At 50.0% G+C, this 19,180-nt stretch overlaps 2 protein-coding genes across 2 annotated transcripts; both read right to left on the bottom strand.

Annotated features, from left to right (window-relative positions):
• Window positions 1–563: 563 nt before the first annotated feature.
• F2 (coagulation factor II, thrombin) lies at window positions 564–10,521 on the bottom strand. The gene is made up of 14 exons (XM_084263596.1): window positions 10,436–10,521; window positions 9,381–9,544; window positions 8,285–8,309; window positions 8,043–8,093; window positions 7,351–7,456; window positions 7,144–7,274; window positions 5,192–5,488; window positions 4,710–4,823; window positions 4,299–4,425; window positions 3,663–3,830; window positions 3,160–3,333; window positions 2,833–3,011; window positions 1,263–1,333; window positions 564–853 (listed from the first exon to the last, which is right to left on the bottom strand). The coding sequence occupies exons 1-14, from the start codon at window positions 10,512–10,514 to the stop codon at window positions 710–712; spliced, it is 1,830 nt and encodes a 609-aa protein (XP_084119722.1). The 5' UTR covers window positions 10,515–10,521; the 3' UTR covers window positions 564–709.
• A 5,891-nt stretch (window positions 10,522–16,412) lies between these two features.
• On the bottom strand, window positions 16,413–18,354 carry ZNF408 (zinc finger protein 408). The gene has a single exon (XM_084263597.1). The coding sequence runs from the start codon at window positions 18,124–18,126 to the stop codon at window positions 16,474–16,476; it is 1,653 nt and encodes a 550-aa protein (XP_084119723.1). The 5' UTR covers window positions 18,127–18,354; the 3' UTR covers window positions 16,413–16,473.
• Window positions 18,355–19,180: the final 826 nt, after the last annotated feature.

Here is a 19,180-nt window from a genome sequence, read left to right as displayed (position 1 = left end):
GACTGTGTCACTGAGCTTTCTTCTGAAAACACGCTTTGAGGACCCAGTGCCACCTGACATGTAAACAGCTACTGCCATGCAGTACTGGATGTGCTGCTTCATGTATTCAAACCTGTATTCCTTCCTCTCTAGGATGAATTGTTTTCAGCTGTCATCTAACTTACTAAGACGTAACCTTGCCAAGAGTGGTGCTGGTCTTTGCTCTTGTACCCAAGACAACATCTTATCAAAACAGGTTATAGTTGCTTTGACGTTGGTACTGGTGGTTTATGTACTGCCACGGTTACTACAGAGTGATTGTCTCCAGTATGTTCTTGGCTCAATTTCTAGAACAGAAAGTAAGTAGGAACTTGAAGGTAGGAAATAGGCAGTGCTTGAGGGTGCAGTCATGCTTACTGAGACTGACCTAAGGCTGTCATCTGAGGTCAAAAATATGATGATGATTATAGGTGACAGAAGGGAGAAGAATTTGTTGGCAGCACAACAGCTACTGCCATCCTGTTGGTAGTCCTGGCTACTGTGATGGCTTAGATGGAAGTGCAACTAAACTCCAGCAGAGAATAGGGGGTTTGAGAACTTTTATTTTCAAAGGAGAATACTTCCTTTGAGTTGTAAGGATATAACTTTTACTTTGGTATCTTTTATGCTTGTGTTTGCTGTGATGGTCCACTTCTTACAAAACTGAGAGCGAGCAAGGTAAACCCTTCCCCTACCCCCCATGTTTTTCAATGACTTTTCGCATCCACTTTTTCAGACGGAATACGTGGGTGTAAAATCCGTATTTGCCATCTCGGTCACAGCCTTCTCCCCACGAAACTATTCCCACTTGATACCAACGGTTGTCATCTGGGTTCTAAAGCAAAGAAAAATGGGATTAACACAAGGAGCAAGAGATCTTCAGACCTAAGCCTTGTATGTGCCCTGGCCAGGTTAGTGATGGACACTGCTTTGGAATTCAGACTGACAGCTGCTAGGTAACAAAGTTGGTCAGGGTAACGTTGTTTCCTCTCACCTAGAGGTTTGGTTTTAAGAGTCATTATTTGTGTTCTGCAGCTGATCTCTATGTACCAACGACTTGCTACAGAAGTAGGGCTGTGTGAATGCAGGATTCATCTCAGTTGCTCAGCTTAAGTGTGGGGATGGGTTTACTTCTGCCACTCGGCAGTCTCCATCTCTGCTGCTGTTTATCTTAGAGTATTATAAAAGTTCAGTGTAGCACAGAGCTCAATCCATGTGTTCCATGAGCTTGAACTTGAACATACCTTCATTACAAAAGGTCCTCCACTGTCCCCCTCGCAGGCATCTCCTCTTCTTGAGTCTTCAGGACTGTAACCTACAGGCAGGAAGAAAGTTGGATGTTTGACTGCAGGAGTGGTGGCTCAGGTTGGTAAGATTTTTTTCCTTTCAAGTATTGCTGTATAAATCTTCAGAGCAATGAGATTTGCTTCTGCTAACTATGGGGCTCAGAGCAGTTTCCTAAATTTATATGGAAAATGGCTAACGCTGCTTCTGTATTTGCAATATTCCTGAATCCACTACATTCTTCTACCCTTTGTGCTCTCGTTCCTGTTTTCTTTCATCAGAATTGCTGTTTAAATGTCAGCTGCCACTGTGCTCACAGCTGGAGCTGCCATGCCTTTCTCTGGTCTTAGACACTTCTGTGTGTGTAATATACCCTGTACCCCATTCTTTAATTCTGTTTGCTATGGGGAAACATTGCTGCACTCGCTTTCCCTCTCTTGTTACTGCACAGGCTCTGTCTGCTCTTCCCCAACTGACTCCATACAGTCTCGCTATGAAGAGGAAAGGGATTTCCCTTTAATTCCTGATGAGCTCGACAGTTTCCTTGTGTTTTCCCATCCCCCATCTCTCCCCTTTTCTGCTGTATGTCTGTATTTCAGCTCTTTTTCAAGATTGTCTAGAAAAAAGAAACTGTAAGAGCATTGTATTGTCAGTATACATGTGAAACTGGTGCTCATACTAAATCAGGCAATCATACACAGATGCAAGCAGCACGAGCTCAGTCCAAAATCATTTGGACATCAGCTTGTAGGAACTGATTAAGTCTGTGCAGATAACAGTATGTAAATCCATAGTCTCTGTATCTTCAGTTCAGTGTTAACCTTTATTCTCTCTCAAAAAGTGGATGGTGCTAGAGAGATTTAGAAGGGTTCAGCAAGGATTGTCATGCCTTCTGTATTGGGAAAAAGTGCTGCTTAGCTGGGAAGCGAGATGATAGAGCTATAAAGGATCTGTAAAATAGCATGTGACCCTGAAGAAATTATTTTTCCAGAATAGAAGAGATGGGTAGCTCTTCAAATTTATTAGTTGGGAAGCTCAACAGAACATGAGGAGTTACATTTTCCACACATCCCCAACTGATCTGTGGAGCTTGTTGCCACAGAAGTTGTGGGCTGAAGTCTGAATAGGTTCCCAAAGGCTGAGACAAGCTAGTAGAGGAGGAGGAGGGGTTTGGATAGGAGTAGGACAGTTGTGTGCAGCCCCTCATTTAGGAAGTCACTGAACTGGTCCATATAAAATTATCTTTTCAGCAGTACACACACTCAGTTCTTAGGCAGCTGTTGGTACCTAGCAGAGTGGCAGAGGGTAGTTACCCTGACACAGAGGGTGTTATGAAACAATTAATTGCTTTAAGTTTTCCAGCCTTCACCACTTCTGAGAGCTGAAAAAGTTCTTATCATAGGGAAGTTCCTCTGTAAAGAGGGCATCTGCAAATTTATCAGAAATTACCCTCACTGCCTGAGCCTTATCAGGAGCTCAGAGCCCTTATCTTCTGTGACAAGATGGCTTTGTGTCTCCAGAGTTACTTACCCGCACAGAACATGTTGTCAGTGACTTTAACTTTGGTGGATGCCTTGCAGATACTTTGGTCAACAATTGGCACGTTGAGCTGTTGCAGAACTGTAGGGAGGTTGCCTGGGCTGGTGCCCCATGTTTCTTTCAAGTTTCCCCAACCAGTCACGCGCCCTTTGTAACCTGCCAGCATCAGCCTGGGGAAGGAAGCACGAGTAAAATTCAGTGTATTGTAAGAGCTTACTCCTGCCTGGCTGTCTCGCTGCAAGTAACCCAAACAAGGCATCTTTATTCTATTAAATTCCTGTAGCCTGTATTTTTAGGGCTGTGGGACAGTCTCCTCACCTCTGCACATCCTCTTTGGTAGGCAGGCAGACAGGATGGATGTAGTCACTGAAGGCAACGGGTCTCTTCAAGTGCATGAGTGCAATGTCTCGGTCCATGTTCTCTTTCCAGTTGTACTTGGGATGGATGATGATTTTATCCAACAGAGCAATCTTCTCTTGATTCTTTTCATATCTGAAATAGTCATGAAGGAAAGAACTTGTTGTACAGTAGCAACTGAGAGTCTTCTGGGGTTCATGATACTCTCAGGTGCTTTGTACCCTCTGAGACAATACGGTCTTTAGACTGGAGCATCCCGTTAGTGTTTCCGTGCTTCTGCCTTCCCTCCCTCTCCCTTTAACCTCTAGGATCAGCAAGAGCAGCAAATGACAGCTCCATTAGATCTTGTTATTGGGAATGTGACAGTGACTATATACATTTCCTTGGATACTGAACAATAGCCCAACCTCGTTGCATCTCAGCCTTCCTCTTGGAGTAGTATTTCACTTCATCCAGGCTCTTACTTTGCCCTTACGTGCTTGCCAATCCGCACCAAGATGTCATTTGTAGTTAAGTTCTTGTCCCAGGGTGGATAATAAAGACAATGAGCAGCAGTCAGGATCCAGCTGTCACTGATGAGGCTGGCACCACACAACAGCTCTTGGGGGCTCTTTTTGAAGAGCATCACCTGCCTGAGAGACAAGGAGGGAGGAAGACTTAGCAGAACTGCAGGCATGGCTGGCTGCGGCCTGGTGTCACACAGAGCAGAACTGGTAGCGAGCGGGAAAGAAAGTGTGTTGTGATGTGCTGAAAAAGAGCTGCATCGGTGGCTCTCTAGCAAAAGTCTTCTCTGGACATGTATGTATATACTATGTTATAGGCCATTTAACTGATGTCCTTCATCTAGAGCAGTTTTTCATCCTCTCTGCTCCAGCAAAGCAAAGATGAAACAGGCCAGCACTCTGTTTTCCCAGGTGGTTGTGTACTCAGCTGAAGAGCATTTCTTTCCAGAGATTTTAGTACTGCCCTGTCAGCCACTCAGAGAAGCTTCAATTAGAAGCCATAATACCTACAAGCTGTCTGAGATGGGTGAACTCTTCTTTTTCCCCTGCTTGAACCAAAGGGAGACACATGAAGGATGATGTAAAGATAACTCTTACCAGGGCGAGCTGCCAACTTCTGCATCATCCCCGTGCACAACTCTGGCTCCTATGTAAGACTCCAGCAGCTCCTTCTCGCTTTTGTCTGTTACCTTTTTCTTCTCAAATAAGGGACGAGTGCCACAGTCTGAAAAAAGAGGCAGTCTGGCTTTGTTACTCTACCTGATTCACAGAGGAGAAAAGCTGTCTGCAGTCAGCATGCTAAGCTGGAGGAGCCTAGGAAGGAAATGCCTCCTAACACGGTGGTCGTAAATGGAGATTGACTTCAGGGGGTCCTTCAAGGAATTCAGTTATCTCCCCTGCTTCTGACAGCGTTTGGCAAGCTGCTGTTTGAGGAAGAGCAAGTGGCCTGTTGGAAGAAGCTGTACACCTTCTAAAAACTGTGATGTTGCATCTAGAGATTTTGCTCACCTGCTTCACCTGCACCAAAAGTTTTCTCATCAAAAAAGGTTTTAAACTCTTGAGGAAGGATTGTACGTCCTGATATTGCCTCCAACTGTTCATTGACATCATCTAGTGAACTGTCTGAGAGAGACAAAGAGAAGTAGGGTAAGAGGCCTAGCTGTGTTCCAGAATTATCAGCAACATAGATAGTCCTTTCCACACACAGTGGGTTGGATGAAGGAATGATGTTTTACAGCTACTGCTCATTTTAACGCTCCTGGTGCACCATCACGAGTTTTCAGAGAGAACACCCGAGGGCCAGAACAGCCCTATGCACACATGGGCAGGTTAGTACACGTGATATTTGGACGAGGAACTTCCATGTACATGGTGCACGTACTTCCTTGTCTGTGCCTCCCAGGCCAAGCACTTCACCCTAGTTGCACATACTGCTTTTGTTTGCTGCTGCCTCACAAGTGTGCCTACCCAAACCAATGCAGGCTTCTCACCACAGTAGTGCAGATCACAATATTCAAAGTTGGATGATTCATCTGTGACACACCAGACACCCTCGTCATCTCCATCGGGATTCCGACAGTAATTCTCCTGCAGATTCACCTCTGGGTTGATGTGTTTCCCATGGAGCACCTGTTTGGCTTTCTCAGAGTTCCATGGCAGGCACTTAGCTCCAGACATAGTGACCGAGAGGGTCCCGGTGTAAAGCATGCCTTTATCTTCTTCACAGGGCTCCACAGGGGCTGGTTTTGTGGCCCGTGGAGTGAATTCAACTGTCATCCTCTCTTCACCTGGAAAGACAGGGAGCTGTCATTTAAGTCATAGCTTTGTACTCTGTCAGTCTCTGAAGCACTGTTAGCAAATAGCACTGGAGCCCCATTACTAAAGCCCAGAGTTCTGTGAGGCATCCTGTTATGTCTGGGAGCTCCCACCATGCTCCTATGCATGCGGTGGCCCTCCACAGTACTGCAGTGTCAGTGGCTCTTTCAACAGGAGGTACAAGGAGGCTGGTGCTACTCATCATACTTCTCTGTGCCACTGAGATGCAAGGGACAGCATTATGTTCCTTCCTGGGGTATCTCTGAGAACCGTCTCAAGGGGTAGGCAGATACCTCAGGCCTCATTTTGCTGCTGTGTTAGAGCCTCCAATGCCTTTTTCTCAAATGCATGGCTAGATCACATTTGGGGAAGACTTTTGCTGTGGTAGGATACTAAGACAGCAAATGTAACTTTTCCCAGTGTACCTATGTTTAGTGAGAAGAGAAAACTATTCCAGCTGGACTTTCCATACTTCCTCTTGCAAGTGTTCTAACAGCTGCAAGCTTTAATCAGCCTTACCTGAGTGAGCAGGCACCAGATACTCTGTTCCACAGCAGCTGCTTGGCCTCAGACTACCTTCTCCTTGTGCACTGGGCAAATCCCCTTGTAAACAAAGACCCTCTGACTACTCACCCCAGGGCACAACAGCCGCTGAGCAAGAAGCATTCACCTCAATGGATGAGGCTGCTTCTGTGTGAGACTGACTCACATCAACATGATTGCAAAGGACCTGTGCACAGAGCGAAGGCTTGTCCAGTCCTGCCATGCCTGCATGTGTGGTAGTTAGGTTACTGTAGGTCAGAACCTAACTAGTGAACAGAGATGGTAGAGACGCCTGATGCTCCTACAGCAGAGCTGTACCCCTTTCCAGGGTGATGTATTGCAGACCAGGACAATGCTAATGAATTTTTAAAACCTGAGAATGTGCCCTTGGTGAAAAGGGTTGCTGGCCCCTATGGATTCCACTTATCAGGGTCGTTGACATTGGTCTCTGCTTTCAGAAGAGAAACTTTTGCTGTGAGAAAGTTCTCTGTTTTCTACCAGTTCTTCTGAGACAGACCAAGCCCTTGGGGAGTCAGCTCTGTATTGTGGAGGAGTGGAAAGGTGTAAGTGTAGGGTGATGGTTCTCCATCCTGTCAATAGTGATGATGAGAGATGGGCGTCTTCTCTTGAGACTGAGGCTATTAAACTGCACACAGGCAGTCAAACACAAGCTGTAGTGGTTTTGTCCTAAAAGTGAGAGTTCAGACCAAAAAAAACCCGAAACAACACAGCATGACTCACTGCTGTCACAAGTTAGAGGCAGCTAAGCCAGAATTTTGGGGTGCTCCTGATTGGCAGCACTGTGAGAGATTCTAGGGGACTGCTGACAGTGGATTTAATTTAGATCTAGATTAGTGTAGTCTAGAGAAAACAACACATTAGAGGAATGTAGTCAAAGTAGATGGGGAACTCAGTGATTTTTCTCCTTGGCTCCTTTATCCTTTAAGATCCAGCTGCAACTGATCTCTGTCCTACCCCTCTCCCCTTCCTGGACAGATTTAGTACGGGTTTCAGTGCAGTGCTCCCTGCTGGAGAAGGGCTTGCTGGGGCCCAGGGCTGGGACAGACAAACCACACATACATACCACACACAGGGATGGGGCATGCCTCCCGTTCCACCATTGGGTCTCGGGTGTAGCACCAGGGGCCTTCTGAGCTGTTATCTGGGTTTCTGCAGTAGTTCTCGATGAGGTTGGGATAAATGGTGTCATTAAACCTATAAGAAAAAAGATGGTTAGGCTGGGAAGGACACACTGGAGGACAACTTAGGGGTGTGTAGGAGATGAACTTACTCAGGTATATGTGGATATTTGCTTGTCCACACTTGACATTCAATCCCTGATTTGGTATAGCTAATTGTCCCCTGATAATTGTGGCCCAGACCAAAAGAGCAGTTACCTGTTAAAATTCCAACACAATGTAAGCCAGAGGGAACCATTGGGCAACCTGGTCTAGTGAGGGTGTCCCTGCCCATGGCAGGGAGGTTGGAACTAAATGATCTTCCAACCCAAAGCATTCTATGACTCTACGAACTGGGCACTGCATTTATCAAGCTCAAAGGTACCATCCCACAAATCCCTTGAACATTTGCTGCATGTATGAACCAACACTGTCATTCTCTTCTTGGGGTGGGAAGACCATGAAGTTTAAAGTCTCTCTGCTTCATTAGAGGGAGCTTGCTCTGAGGCTCTGTGTTTTGCTGTGGCTGTAAGAGCAGGTGAGCGCCCTTTGCAGAGGCTGGGCCTGGGGACAGCTGGCTCCATCACAGGGACATGCTGTTCTGATGGGGAACTTAGGCTGTTTGTGAATGGTTAGGGGGGCATAAAGAGGAAAGGAATTTCAAGCTCCCCTCCTGCTAGTTTTCTTTCTAACCAGATGGCTTCACCAACTTTAGATTATGCTTGTTTTCCTTACAAACCCTACAGGAAGCAAATTCCTGGCACTAGCTGTATCTGGGAGATTGAGATCAATGTGAGTTTCTTACCTTCTAGACAAGCATCCAGAATTGCCCTGGAATTTCTCCGGTCATTACATACTAGTAAAATAAGAAGAAAGAAGTGCATTATATGAAAGGAATCCAGATAAGTATCATGGTTCAAACCAATTTATCAACTAGGGACAAAACACTTGTGTAAGTTCTTGTAAGGGTGAAGAGGGTAGGGAGGTATCTCTCCAAGATGGGACAGTGGATAGGAGAAAGCACCTGTAGGTCTTGAAGCAACTTACCTTTGTATTTTGACCAAAATGCTTCCTGTAAAAAAAAAAATATATATATATATATATATAACAAGAGTAGAAATGCAGACCTTGCTTAGCTATGCAATTCAAACCAGGAGGAGTTTGTGTTCCATCACAACCAATGGAACAAACTATCCTGGCTTTGTTGATATCAATTACTGTGTAGTCCAACAAAGCAAAAATTCTGATATAAAAGCATCTTCCCACTCGTCAGACTCAGGCAGCAAGAGAGAACTGTTGTTTGTAAAAAGACCAGAGCTACTTACAACATGCATTGACCTGCAAAGGAAGCAGAGCCTCTGTTACAGCACAGAAGTCCAAGGAGTGGAACCTAGGACTTCTAACGCTGCAGATCACATGCAGGTATTTACCTGTCCTAAGGAACCTGCTTTGGCAGGGGGGTTGGACTCAATGATCTCTTGAGGTCCCTTCCTACCCCTACCATTCTGTGATTCTGTGATTGCTCAGTGATTTGGATCTACAAATCTCTGCTGCATTTGCTTTAGGAATACAAGGCAGAGTTTGTCCCTTGCTGGCTTAGACTCTTAATGGTCATCTGTTTACTATGGTACTCTTGGCTGTGGAATTCAGCATGGGCAGTAGCCTTAGGGGTAGGAGTGTTTCCCAGAAGGATGCAGAACAAATTTTGCTGTGTGAGTGCAGTAGCCAGAGAAAAGGATGATCTGTGTAAAAGCTTCAGCTCAAAGGAGCTTGAGGCCTGTGCTACGTGTCTGGTTGCTAAGCCAGCTCCTCTGTGAGCATCTGGTGCTGTGGCAGTTTGAATGCGTGTGGCACCATGCTGAACTAGTGGAAGAAGCAGTTCAGGACAGGTGGTTGAGCAAAGACTCTCTCATTTTCACTTAGGGAAAGAAAAGAGCCTGAGCTTTGAGCTGCATTCCCTGGAGTGGCTCTAGGGAAGGGAAGCCTGAGCTTTCCCGAGGCGCACAAGCATCAGCTTCATCTGTGTGTCACAGAATTGAGTCTTACAAGCCCAACCCCTGGTTGCACTTGTGACCTGCTGGTCTCACTACAGGGGTCAGCTGAGGGAATGTTTTGTGGGCCCACCCATGTCCCCTATACCTACTGTCTGAACGGTGGATTCAAGGGCTTCAAAAGCCTCCTCGTAACTGCACGTCTCCTCCAGGCATTCTCGCTCCAGGCTTCCCTTAAGCATCTCTTCCAGAAATCCCTTGTTGGCACGTCGTGGGCGCTTGAGCAGTGACAGTGCCTGCCCCTTTTCCAGGAAAACTACCGGGTCAGAACACTGCCAGTCAAAGGGGAGTTCACAGTGGGAAGGCCCCTTTGTCTCCCCTTGCAGTTTCCAAAAAAAAAATGATCACATGCAGCTGCTGTGATGATCCCACAGCCCAGCCTCCCCCAGTGCACCGTACAGAGAGAAGCCCTGATTCATCCCTCGGGCCTGGCATCACGTAGGCAACAGAAAGGACAGGAGCCCTCCTCTTCTATCCTCGGCAAAGCTGCTCTGCGCTTTGCAGTGAGGCAGTGGCCTGTTTGCCCAGAGCCTGCTACTGCTCCGTGCCAGCCACTGTATTTCTGTCTTGCCAACCTCAGACCACAGCGATAGGCACAACTTGGTTCATCTTCATGTTCAGAGACCCTGGCTTGAGACCTGCAAACAGGTCTTGCAGAAGTGAGTCCTAACATATGTTAAGAAAAGACAGATGAAGTAGAGGATAGGAGAGAAGGAGCAGTGAGCAGAAAGGCTGCATGCTTATCCTAACGTTTGGATAAGGGACAGCTGGGGAGGCAATGGAGCATTGCAGCCATCCCTGTCAGCTGAGGAGCTCTAGCCAGAAAGGCCCACAGCTGCACTACACAAGGTCCTAGACTGAGCCACCTTCCCCCCATCTCCCAGGTGACCCACAAAATCCACTGGGCTGTTGTCACCAGCCTTCCCTGCCAGCTGCTGGATGCTGCTACATCCTCCTGCGGAGGAAAGCCCCCTGCTCACCCCACTCTCCACACCCTTTCTCTCCCAACTTCAAGCTTTTAGAAGCTCCTCCTGCTTTATCAAAAAAAACCCCACCGCTGGCTTTACCCCTGGAAAGCAAGAACCCCATCTTTCTCCCTCCTGTCACCCACTGGTACTGCCCTTCTCCCTGTGCCACTGAGTCTTACCTCCGTCATGGCTCAGTGTGAGATGCAGAAGGCTGGAAAAGAGCAGGCCCCTCAGTAGGCTGGTTTTGTCGTGCGCCATGCTGGATAGCCCTGGCTGCAGGGGAAGCGCAAAGGGAGCAGAATAAGTGGAGTCACAGCCCCGCTGGGTTAATATTGAACCAGAATGAAGAAACAGGACTCCAGAGGTCATGGTGTGTCAGGGACAGTGGGGCTGAGGCTCCTCTTATCCCTCCTCTTTTGGCATCTTTCCTTCCCTTCAGGGTATCTTCATTTTCTTGCTTCCCTCCAGGGCACCTTTGTTTTCTTACTTAACTGGTGGAAGCCAAGCAAAACGTCTCTGGCTCCCCACAGGACTAAAACAAGCATCCCATTTCATAGCAGGGAAGATGGCATGAGGAGCTAGAGGACAAACTGCTCCCAGGGCACGGGGAGAACTTGGGCTGGCATGGAGGGGTCTCTTCCACTCCCAGCTGCAGCAGCTCACCCCTTTTCCCTTAGTGCCTCTCTGTTCCCCCTCCAACTCTGGGCACCACACTGGCTTGGGTCCCCGCTGCCAAATCTTCTTGGACGTTGTGCTTCAGTGGCCTCGCACGCAGACAGACTTTGAGAGCTCCTTAGCCAGTTTTTAGCTGCAAGTGTCCCCACCATGCATTCCCTCCCCTGGAGTCCGGCCATCTTTTCCCCCCACAGTTATCAGCATGCTCAGCCCTAGCTGTTTGGCACAGAATGTGCAGTTAAGAGTCTCCCCGCTTCTCCCTCATGTGTGCCAAGGAGCAGGAGGGTGCCAGTGACAGCCCATGTGGAATTTCAATTCTCCTCCTGGCTGGGTCAGCAGTGCCACTGGCAGCCCGTACCTCCCGTTAGGTTGCAGCTCCCAGCGGATGGATGGGAGGATGGAGCACCATAAAGTCTGGGATCCCCCTTTTATTCTTACACCAGTAGAACATATGTACATCTAAAAGAAAAGAGAAGCTCTGACGAGCAAGGAGCTAGCATGCTCATAGTCAGCCAGGAAAACAAGGGCTTCCAAGAACAGGAAGGCAGAAATAGTTTGGATGACATGGCACGAGTGATAGTAAGTCAAGAACGGGGCTGCTGGGACTGAGACAGCTGCTGTGATTCCTACAGCAAGCAGAGAATCGGCTCGGTGAGGAATAAGCAGGCAACAGGGTAGGGACAGGGTAGTCTCAGGAGCTGCCACATGGCACAAAGTACTTTCTGCCAGCCCGGAGCATGTTTTGTGCTGTACCTCTGTGCAGCAAATACATCGGCAATGTTTATCTCCATAGGAGTGCAAATATTAGCATTAGGGTGGCTGAGGAATGACTCTGTGGCCACTGGTACAAAGAGCAGTTGCAGAGCCTGCCTCTCTCATGTAAGAGTATCTCCGTTCTCACCCCCTCTCCCCAGTCCCCCAGGATTTTTGGAGAGACACCTTTGGAAATGCCGGGATGACCTAGATGGAGATGACCTGGCTGAAGGAGTGTGTGCGCACAGGATTAGGCACAACCCTAGAAACACCCTGTGTCACTTGGCAGGGGGAAGTAGCCTGAGCCTGAGCGTGCGTGCAGGGAGGCGTCAGGGCACAAACAGGTTTTGGAAGAGTGGTGAAATCGCAGCCAATGTCATCCCCCGCGGCAGCCGCTGCCACCACTGCTGCTCCTCAGCGTGGGAGGAGGCACGAACAGCCCCACATTTGTGTAGGCAGAGGACCTTGCTCAGCTGACAGGAGAGGAGACACAGCAGCAAGAAGAGTTTCTTTCCTCGATAGGGTCATTTGGTTTTGGTCTCACGTTGCAGGTGGGACAAGCGACCTCAGGGCTGATTTCACCAGGCGTCACGGAGCGATAGATGTGAATGCAGGGAAGAAGCATCACTGCAGGAGGAGTGCCACCCACACCCCTCGTCGTGACGCGAGCCAGACGCTGCTGCGTTATTTGGAGGAGTAACGCACCCACGGAAGGGGTCATGATGGATGCCAGTAAGAAAAGCACCCAGACTCTGTGAATTATTGAATAAAATACCATTTGTTTGGGATAACGTGAGAAGGCAAAAGGGGATAGTGTTAGGTAATCCCTTACATCCCTTCAGACCCTGGCAACACCAAGTAGTAGAGCTTCAGCCTGTGCCACCTGGCACAGATGGTGCCTGCTCCCCAGCGTTGTAGCCTTCAGGGGTTTGACAGGGATTTCTCTGAAGGAAATAGCTCAATTTGTCATGTCTGCTGTCAACCAAAAGGATGTCCACATAAGAATACACTGCTTCACTGTCAGATAAAGACAAAGACATGGTGGTGGCGTCACCACTGGGGACCCAGTGAAAGCACTGTGGGCTCCCAGATGGGTCTACCCAGCTGAGTTTATCCTGCAGCCAAGTGGTACGTGCAGCACTGATCTGTGCCTTCTCAGGTCAACTTACGTGGATCACCAGAGCATTTAACTTGCTAAGAGTTTCCAGTTGCTCTCAGTTGCTTTTTTGTTTTCATTCCTACACCTCTCTCTCCTTTATAACAACCAGGCAGCCTTTACACTGCCTGTTAAGTCACCACAGCTATACTGATGTACAGATTTTTTACCATCTTTGTGCCTTTTCTTTAAAGGAGAGGTGTTAGCACCTTGCATGGTAACATGCATTATACAGAGTTAACTTTAAGCAACATTAGAATACAGCAGTTAAGCTTGGTTATCAGACAGGCATGCATATCCTTTAATGCTCACCTATGCCATCTTCCTTCAACATTACTTCTGTTTTGGTTCCTACATGAATTCTGTTTAAAGCACTTGTTTAAAAACCACCTTACCGAAGCAAATCATTCTGCCACTAGTTGCCATTCTTCTTTCCCTCAGTGGAACAGGACAACCCCACCTTCCAGGGCCATTGTTAACTGTAACTGCTGAAACCTTTTACCTCAAGATTGCTCAATGTGGCATCTGAAGATGCATCTATTTACATAGATTTAGATTAAGTATTAGGAAGAAATCCTTCCCTGTGAGGGCAGTGAGGCCCTGGCACAGGCTGTCCAGAGAAGCTGTGGCTGCCCCCTCCCTGGCAGGGTTCAAGGCCAGGTTGGATGGGGATTTGGGCAACCTGGGCTAGCGGAGAGTGTACCTGCCCATGGCAGGAACCTCTTTGGTTGGAACCTCTTTGAGGTCCCTTCCAACCCAAACCAATCTGCAATTCTGTGATTGGTTTTGCTTTATAACAGGAGATTTTTACTACGTTCTGGGACATTTTCCAGCTCTTCCTAGTATCTTTCAACAACGTTAGCAATTAGAGATGCTGGCTCTCCTTTGCACTGTAGCCTTTTCTTGTTCAATAGTATGCTTCTAGGGCTCCTCTGTTTCTTCCATACTTGTGGTTAGTGTCAGCCCTCATCTCTCCAGGGGCTTTGACTTCTACCTCTCAAGCATTTAACTCTTCCATCTGTTCACCATTCATGTAAGCAGCGTTTTATCATTTAATTTTCTTTGTGCTTTCACCCACCCATGAGTGATGGATGCTATCTTCTTTCTTAAGGTAAGAGAGTTAAGGTTTGTACCTTCACCCTCCCAGAGTTACAGCTTTCAACACAGCTGGGAGTGCTGATCTTTTCTTTTTAAATGAAATCACCATTTGCTGATTGTTTATTTCCTGTGAAACTACTTTTCCAACTTCCAGGGAGAAGGGCATAGAAGGTTTGGCCTTGGCTTATTTTCTTGGGCAGGCACCCATCCTATTCCTTGCTATCCTTCCAGTAAGGAGTTTCACACCGCTAACACATTTCTCATCAGGATCCTGCCAACTGCACCAGCTGTAATGCCCTGGTGTGAGTGTTTGTTATGGATCCCAGTAAGAAAAGCACTCGGAGCCCAGCATGTATTAAATAAAATACCACTATTTGACACAACACCAGAAAGGGTATAGCATTAGCTCATCCTACCCCCCTTCACATGCTGCAAACACGAAGTTGTACAGCATGGGACAGGTGTCTAGTCAGGCCATGGCACGCTGCAGATTCCACCTGTGTTGGTGCTCACCAGCATCGTGGTCTTCAGAGCTTTTATGGGATTTTCTTAGGAGTAAACAACTTCATCATTTTGCTGTCAAGCAAGAGGCTGTTCCCATAAGGACATACTTTGCCTAAGAGAAAGACATGGTGGTGGCGGTGGCATCACCAGGTGCCCAGTGGGAGCCACGTACGGGCTCCTCAGTCAGGGTAAACTGGCTAAGTTTACCCTGCACCAGGTGATACGTGCAGCACAGCATAGACCTCCTCTCCCTACTCAGATCAGCTGTCAGGGGAGTATTTCTCTGAGGACCTCCCAGTTCATAGTTGCTCCTACTTCTTCTCTCCTATTATCTCACAGCAAAGGCAGCAGAAGGTACAGGCCAGCAGATTAAGGAACAGGGGCCCAGATTCTCCCCTTCCCCCAGTCATTCCCCTTCTCTCCTGGTTGTGCTGTGGCAGAAGGCACATGCCTCCAACAGCGCACGAGCCCCGCTCCAGCCAGGACACTTTGCAGCTGTGTCAATATTTGAAAACTGCAAGATGGGCACCAAAGGGAGAGCAGCAGGAAACACCACAGCTGCAAATACGAGTCCCCCTCGCACGCCTCTGCTCCCTCTGGTCCCTGTCCACGCACTCAGGGCAAAGGACTGAGCTCATCTGCCTCCTCATTTCTTCTTTAAAGAAAAGGCGCTCATAATTTGATGAGCTGAATTCACCTGCTGTCCTCCCTTCACATCAAAGCGGCATGGGTCTGTCTGACTCCAGCGCCTCGTATGCAAACAGGTCACAGATGTTTATGGAACAAATTGAGCGTAGAAACCACAAAGAGCAGCTCTTCAGATTCTCTCATTACTGTGGTCACAGCACCCCAAAAGGGAACCATGTTACTGATGATTCCCCAGTGACCTTACACCCTCCTCTTGTGCAAAATGCAGATGTTAGAAAGGAGCAAGATAGAACCCAAGAGCAGCTGAAGCTGAGGACACAGCGGATGAAAACCGTGTCTGCCTAAACAGGGAGTGCAGGGTGGGCCGGTCTGCAAGACCTCTGCTAGGGCTGGCATAGTTGGTCTCTTCCTGTGAGGCCAAGTTCACATAGCATTGGGAACTGTGCACTTCTTTCCTGAAATGGGACCAATTTCCTTCACCATGCCCCTGCTGGCAGATGAGTGAGTGCTAAAGAGGCCGTAGCAGTGGGGATACTGGGGTGTAGCTGTGGTGGTGCTGTCTCTTCGCTTTTTGGTGCAAGAGCAGGAAAGACATGGAAGAGAGAAAGCAAAAAGGAAAATGGAAGAGAATTAATGAACCCGGCTTGAACATGGAGGGGTAAGGCAAAGTCTTCTGAGCATACCAAAATGAACTGCTGAACCCATACAGGGGACAGTGAAAATGGCACTGTACAATGCTATTCGTACAGTGAGACACGAAGCTACCCTTTTCATGTCCTCAGACCATCCAGTCACTGTAAGGCCAGGAAGCTGATATCAAGCAAGCCAGGTGATAGTGGAGAAAGAATGTTCCACCCTAGCTCCAAGGCAGGACTTGGCTTCTACTGTGACAAATGCTCTTCAAAAAAACACACAAGACATCTTGGAAACACTTGGGAAGCTGCTTCCCAGCATCACAAATAATCAGAAGTGCTGCTGAGCTCCAAGAGTAAAATCCCAGGAAAGTACCTGAAGAGCAGCAATTAGGAAGGTGTTGTTCAAAGCCAGGCCTTTAAGACTTGTCCTGCCTTCCCCATGGTGCACTGTCACCCGCTCACAGCATAACAGAGGCAGAGCAGAAGCACTGCTCATTAATACTGTAGGTGTCTTCTTATCAACAGCCAATGCCTTCCCCACAGCAAGCCTGGTACATCAGATATGGAGGCTCATAGCTCCAAGGGGCGGCTACCGAAAGAGCAAGGTTACCTCCAAGCTTGCCAATTCTGCCTGGGGCTGAGCCACAGCACTCTTGCCAGAAAGAGACAATAGAGCTAGGGTTCTTGTTGGGGTTTTACCCCTTTTTAATAAGTATATAAGAAGATCAACCAGGGCAGACTGAGATAGTCAGGTCCCAGTCTCGACCTCCACCACTTCTGCCACCGCTCCGAAGCCCACCCCCTCCTGGATGATGACCACGTCACTTGGTGAGCCCCTGTCCTGCACTATGATGCACCTGTCCTCATGCTCAGCGATGGTGATTTCAATGATGTCCTTTGCTGATGGCAATTGCCCAGCGGGCTGCCCGTGCACCCCAGGATCTGGGGGGCTGCCTTGAGGAGGGTAAGCAGCAATGCAGTGACTGCTGGCTGTGATCAGCAGCTCAGCCTCATCTGCTGGCCCTGGCACCTCCACCATGAGCAAGGTGGGCTCTGCCGCAACCTCCTCCTGGTGGCCCTTCCTCTCAGGCCTTTTCCTTGCTGCCTCGGGGAGCTCCACAGCAAGAGAGGCCACTGCAGCGTGGAGTTCCTCAGGGTCCTTTTCTGGCTTGTGGGTGAGCACGTGGCACACGAGGCTCTGGGGGAGGGTGTAGCCCATGCCACACAGCTCACACTTGTAGGGCTTGTCAGCCAGGTGGGACTTCTGGTGGCGCCGCAGTTTCGTGGCCAGGGTGTAGGACTTGCCACAGTGCTCGCAGCGGAAAGGGCGCTCGCCTGTGTGCAAGCGCTCATGGGCACGCAGCGTGTGGGGGTCCCGCAGCGCCTTGCCGCAGACGGTGCACAGGTGGGCCTCGCCTGTGTGGGAGATGAGGTGTCGCCGCAGCTCCGGCAGCTTGGGAAAGGCGTCGCCACAGAAGTGGCACTTATAGGGCTTCTCACCCGTGTGCAGCCGCAGGTGCTCGCGCAGGTTGCTCTGCTGGCGGAAGTCCTTGCCGCAGTGGGGACAGGGGTAAGGGCGCTCCCCCGTGTGCAGCCGCATGTGGTTGCGCAAGGAGCCAGCGTTGGCCAGGTGCCGTCCGCACACGGCACACTGGCATCCCTTGGGACCGGAGGGGCCAGTCCCAGCGGGCAGGTGGATCTTCCTGTGAATGCGGAGAGAGGGCCGGCGTGCAAAGGCCTTGCCGCACTGCTCGCAGGAGAAGGGGCGCTGGCCGGTGTGCAGGACCTGGTGCTCCTGCAAGTCCCGCTTGGTGCGGTAAGCCTTGTCGCACTGGGTGCACTGGAAAGGCTGCACACCCCGATGGGCCAACAGATGGGCCTTGAAGCTCTCCTCTGAACTATAGCTCTTGCCACACTCGGTGCACAGGAAGGGCTTGTGGCCAGCATGGACAAAGCGGTGCTTCTTGAGGTGGCAGAGCTGCAGGAAGGCTTTGCCACACTCCCCGCAGCGGTATTTGCGCTTGACCATCTTCTTCTGGGACACAGCCTTTAGGGGGGTCCCTGAGCTGCCAGAATGACCTTCCACTAGCTCTGTATATTCCTCCTGCCCCTCAGGCCCCTCCAGTGGGCCCTTTCCCCCATCCTCTGGGGATGCCAGCTTGGCGTCTTCGGAAGCTTTGCTCTCTTTCTCACAAGTCTCTACACCCTCTCCTTCAGAAGGACTGGGCTGCTGGGATTCCTGCCCAGCTGTCCTGCCACCACAGTCCTGGGGGTACTTCTGGAGCTGGCTGGCCAGAGCATGCACCTTGCATGGCTTGCCAACCAAGTGAGCACCAAGTTCAACCCTGCTTGAGAGCGACAACAGATCCAGGTCCCCTGGACATGCCTCTTTATGCCCCATCTCCACTTTTTCTGCAGCAGATCTGTGACTCACACCCTCATAGAATTTTTCCTTGCACCAGCCATTGGCCTTAAAGGTTGAGATGGTCTCGAGGTGCTGATTCTTGGTCCTCAGCACCCTGGCTTGCCATGGCTCATGTTTGGGAGTGGTGCCTTCCTGTTCTTGCAGCCTATGAGAACGTCTGGCAGCTGACCCACTATCCTCAGTAGGGACATCAAAGACCGCGGTTTCATCTGCTACCACCTTGGAGACATCAGGATCCCCTGCACAAACACAAAAGCATGGTGGGTGAGTTAACGTTGGCTGTTGTATGACACTGCTCAGAGAAGCATGAACCTTGGAGACCGATACTCTGCTAAACAGTAATCCTGGGGCTCTGGCATGAAACCCATTAGTTTTGTGACCCTTTTTTCTTTTAAACTGGGGAAGATAGAAGGAATCTTGTTTCTCACCACAGTTAGCCACCTGTGCAGCATTCCTAGCATTTTACAGGCAGTATTCCTGGGTGGGAGGTAGCATGGCGACTGGCACAAAACAGGGTGGCACGCTCCTTTCCCGGCTGGCAGCTCTTAAAGGCTTCCCGAGGGCCGGGCAGCCACCTCGGCGGGGCGAACACGGGGCCCGTCACCCGCCAAGGCCAGGCCGCTCGTGTCACCCAGGCTGGGACGCGCATCCCCGGCGCGGCACCTACCTGCGAGGGGCTCCGCCGCCGTCCCGCCGGGAGACGCCCCGTCCCCCTGCACCGCCTCCGCGGCGGCCGCCAGCCGCCCCCTCAGCCCGGCCTCCCGCGGCGCCGCTATCCCCTCGCCTCCGTCCGGCCGCCGCTCCTCCGCCGCGGCCCCGCGGGCCTCCTCGGGCCAGTAGAGCAGCTCTGCGCCCGCCGCGATGGGCCGCCGCGCCCGCAGCTGCAGCCGGCCGCCCGCCCAGCCCAGCGCCACGTTGGCCTCCGCCTCCTTCGGGCTCCGCTGCACCAGGCTGCAAGGCACAGCCACAGCGTCGGCCGCGGGCACGGCCACCCGCCCGCCCGCTCGCCCGCCCGCCGCGCCCAGTACTC

The sequence above is a fragment of the Gallinula chloropus genome (assembly GCF_964237585.1).
Source record: "Gallinula chloropus genome assembly, chromosome: 4".
Classification (NCBI taxonomy): domain Eukaryota; kingdom Metazoa; phylum Chordata; class Aves; order Gruiformes; family Rallidae; genus Gallinula; species Gallinula chloropus.
The sequence above is the reverse complement of the archived record's forward strand: the minus strand, read 5'-3'. Positions and strand labels throughout refer to the sequence as shown.

What these genes read in the sequence shown, in the direction of transcription:
- F2 (XM_084263596.1), bottom strand. Translation starts at nt 10,514, where the DNA reads ATGGCGCACGACAAAACCAGCCTACTGAGGGGCCTGCTCTTTTCCAGC. An exon ending in AAATATCCACATATACCTGA is followed by an intron (nt 7,275 to 7,350) that starts GTAAGTTCATCT and finishes TTTTTCTTATAG; the next exon opens with GTTTAATGACACCATTTATC. An exon ending in GAAGTTGGCAGCTCGCCCTG is followed by an intron (nt 3,831 to 4,298) that starts GTAAGAGTTATC and finishes CTTGTCTCTCAG; the next exon opens with GCAGGTGATGCTCTTCAAAA.
- ZNF408 (XM_084263597.1), bottom strand. Translation starts at nt 18,126, where the DNA reads ATGGGGCATAAAGAGGCATGTCCAGGGGACCTGGATCTGTTGTCGCTC.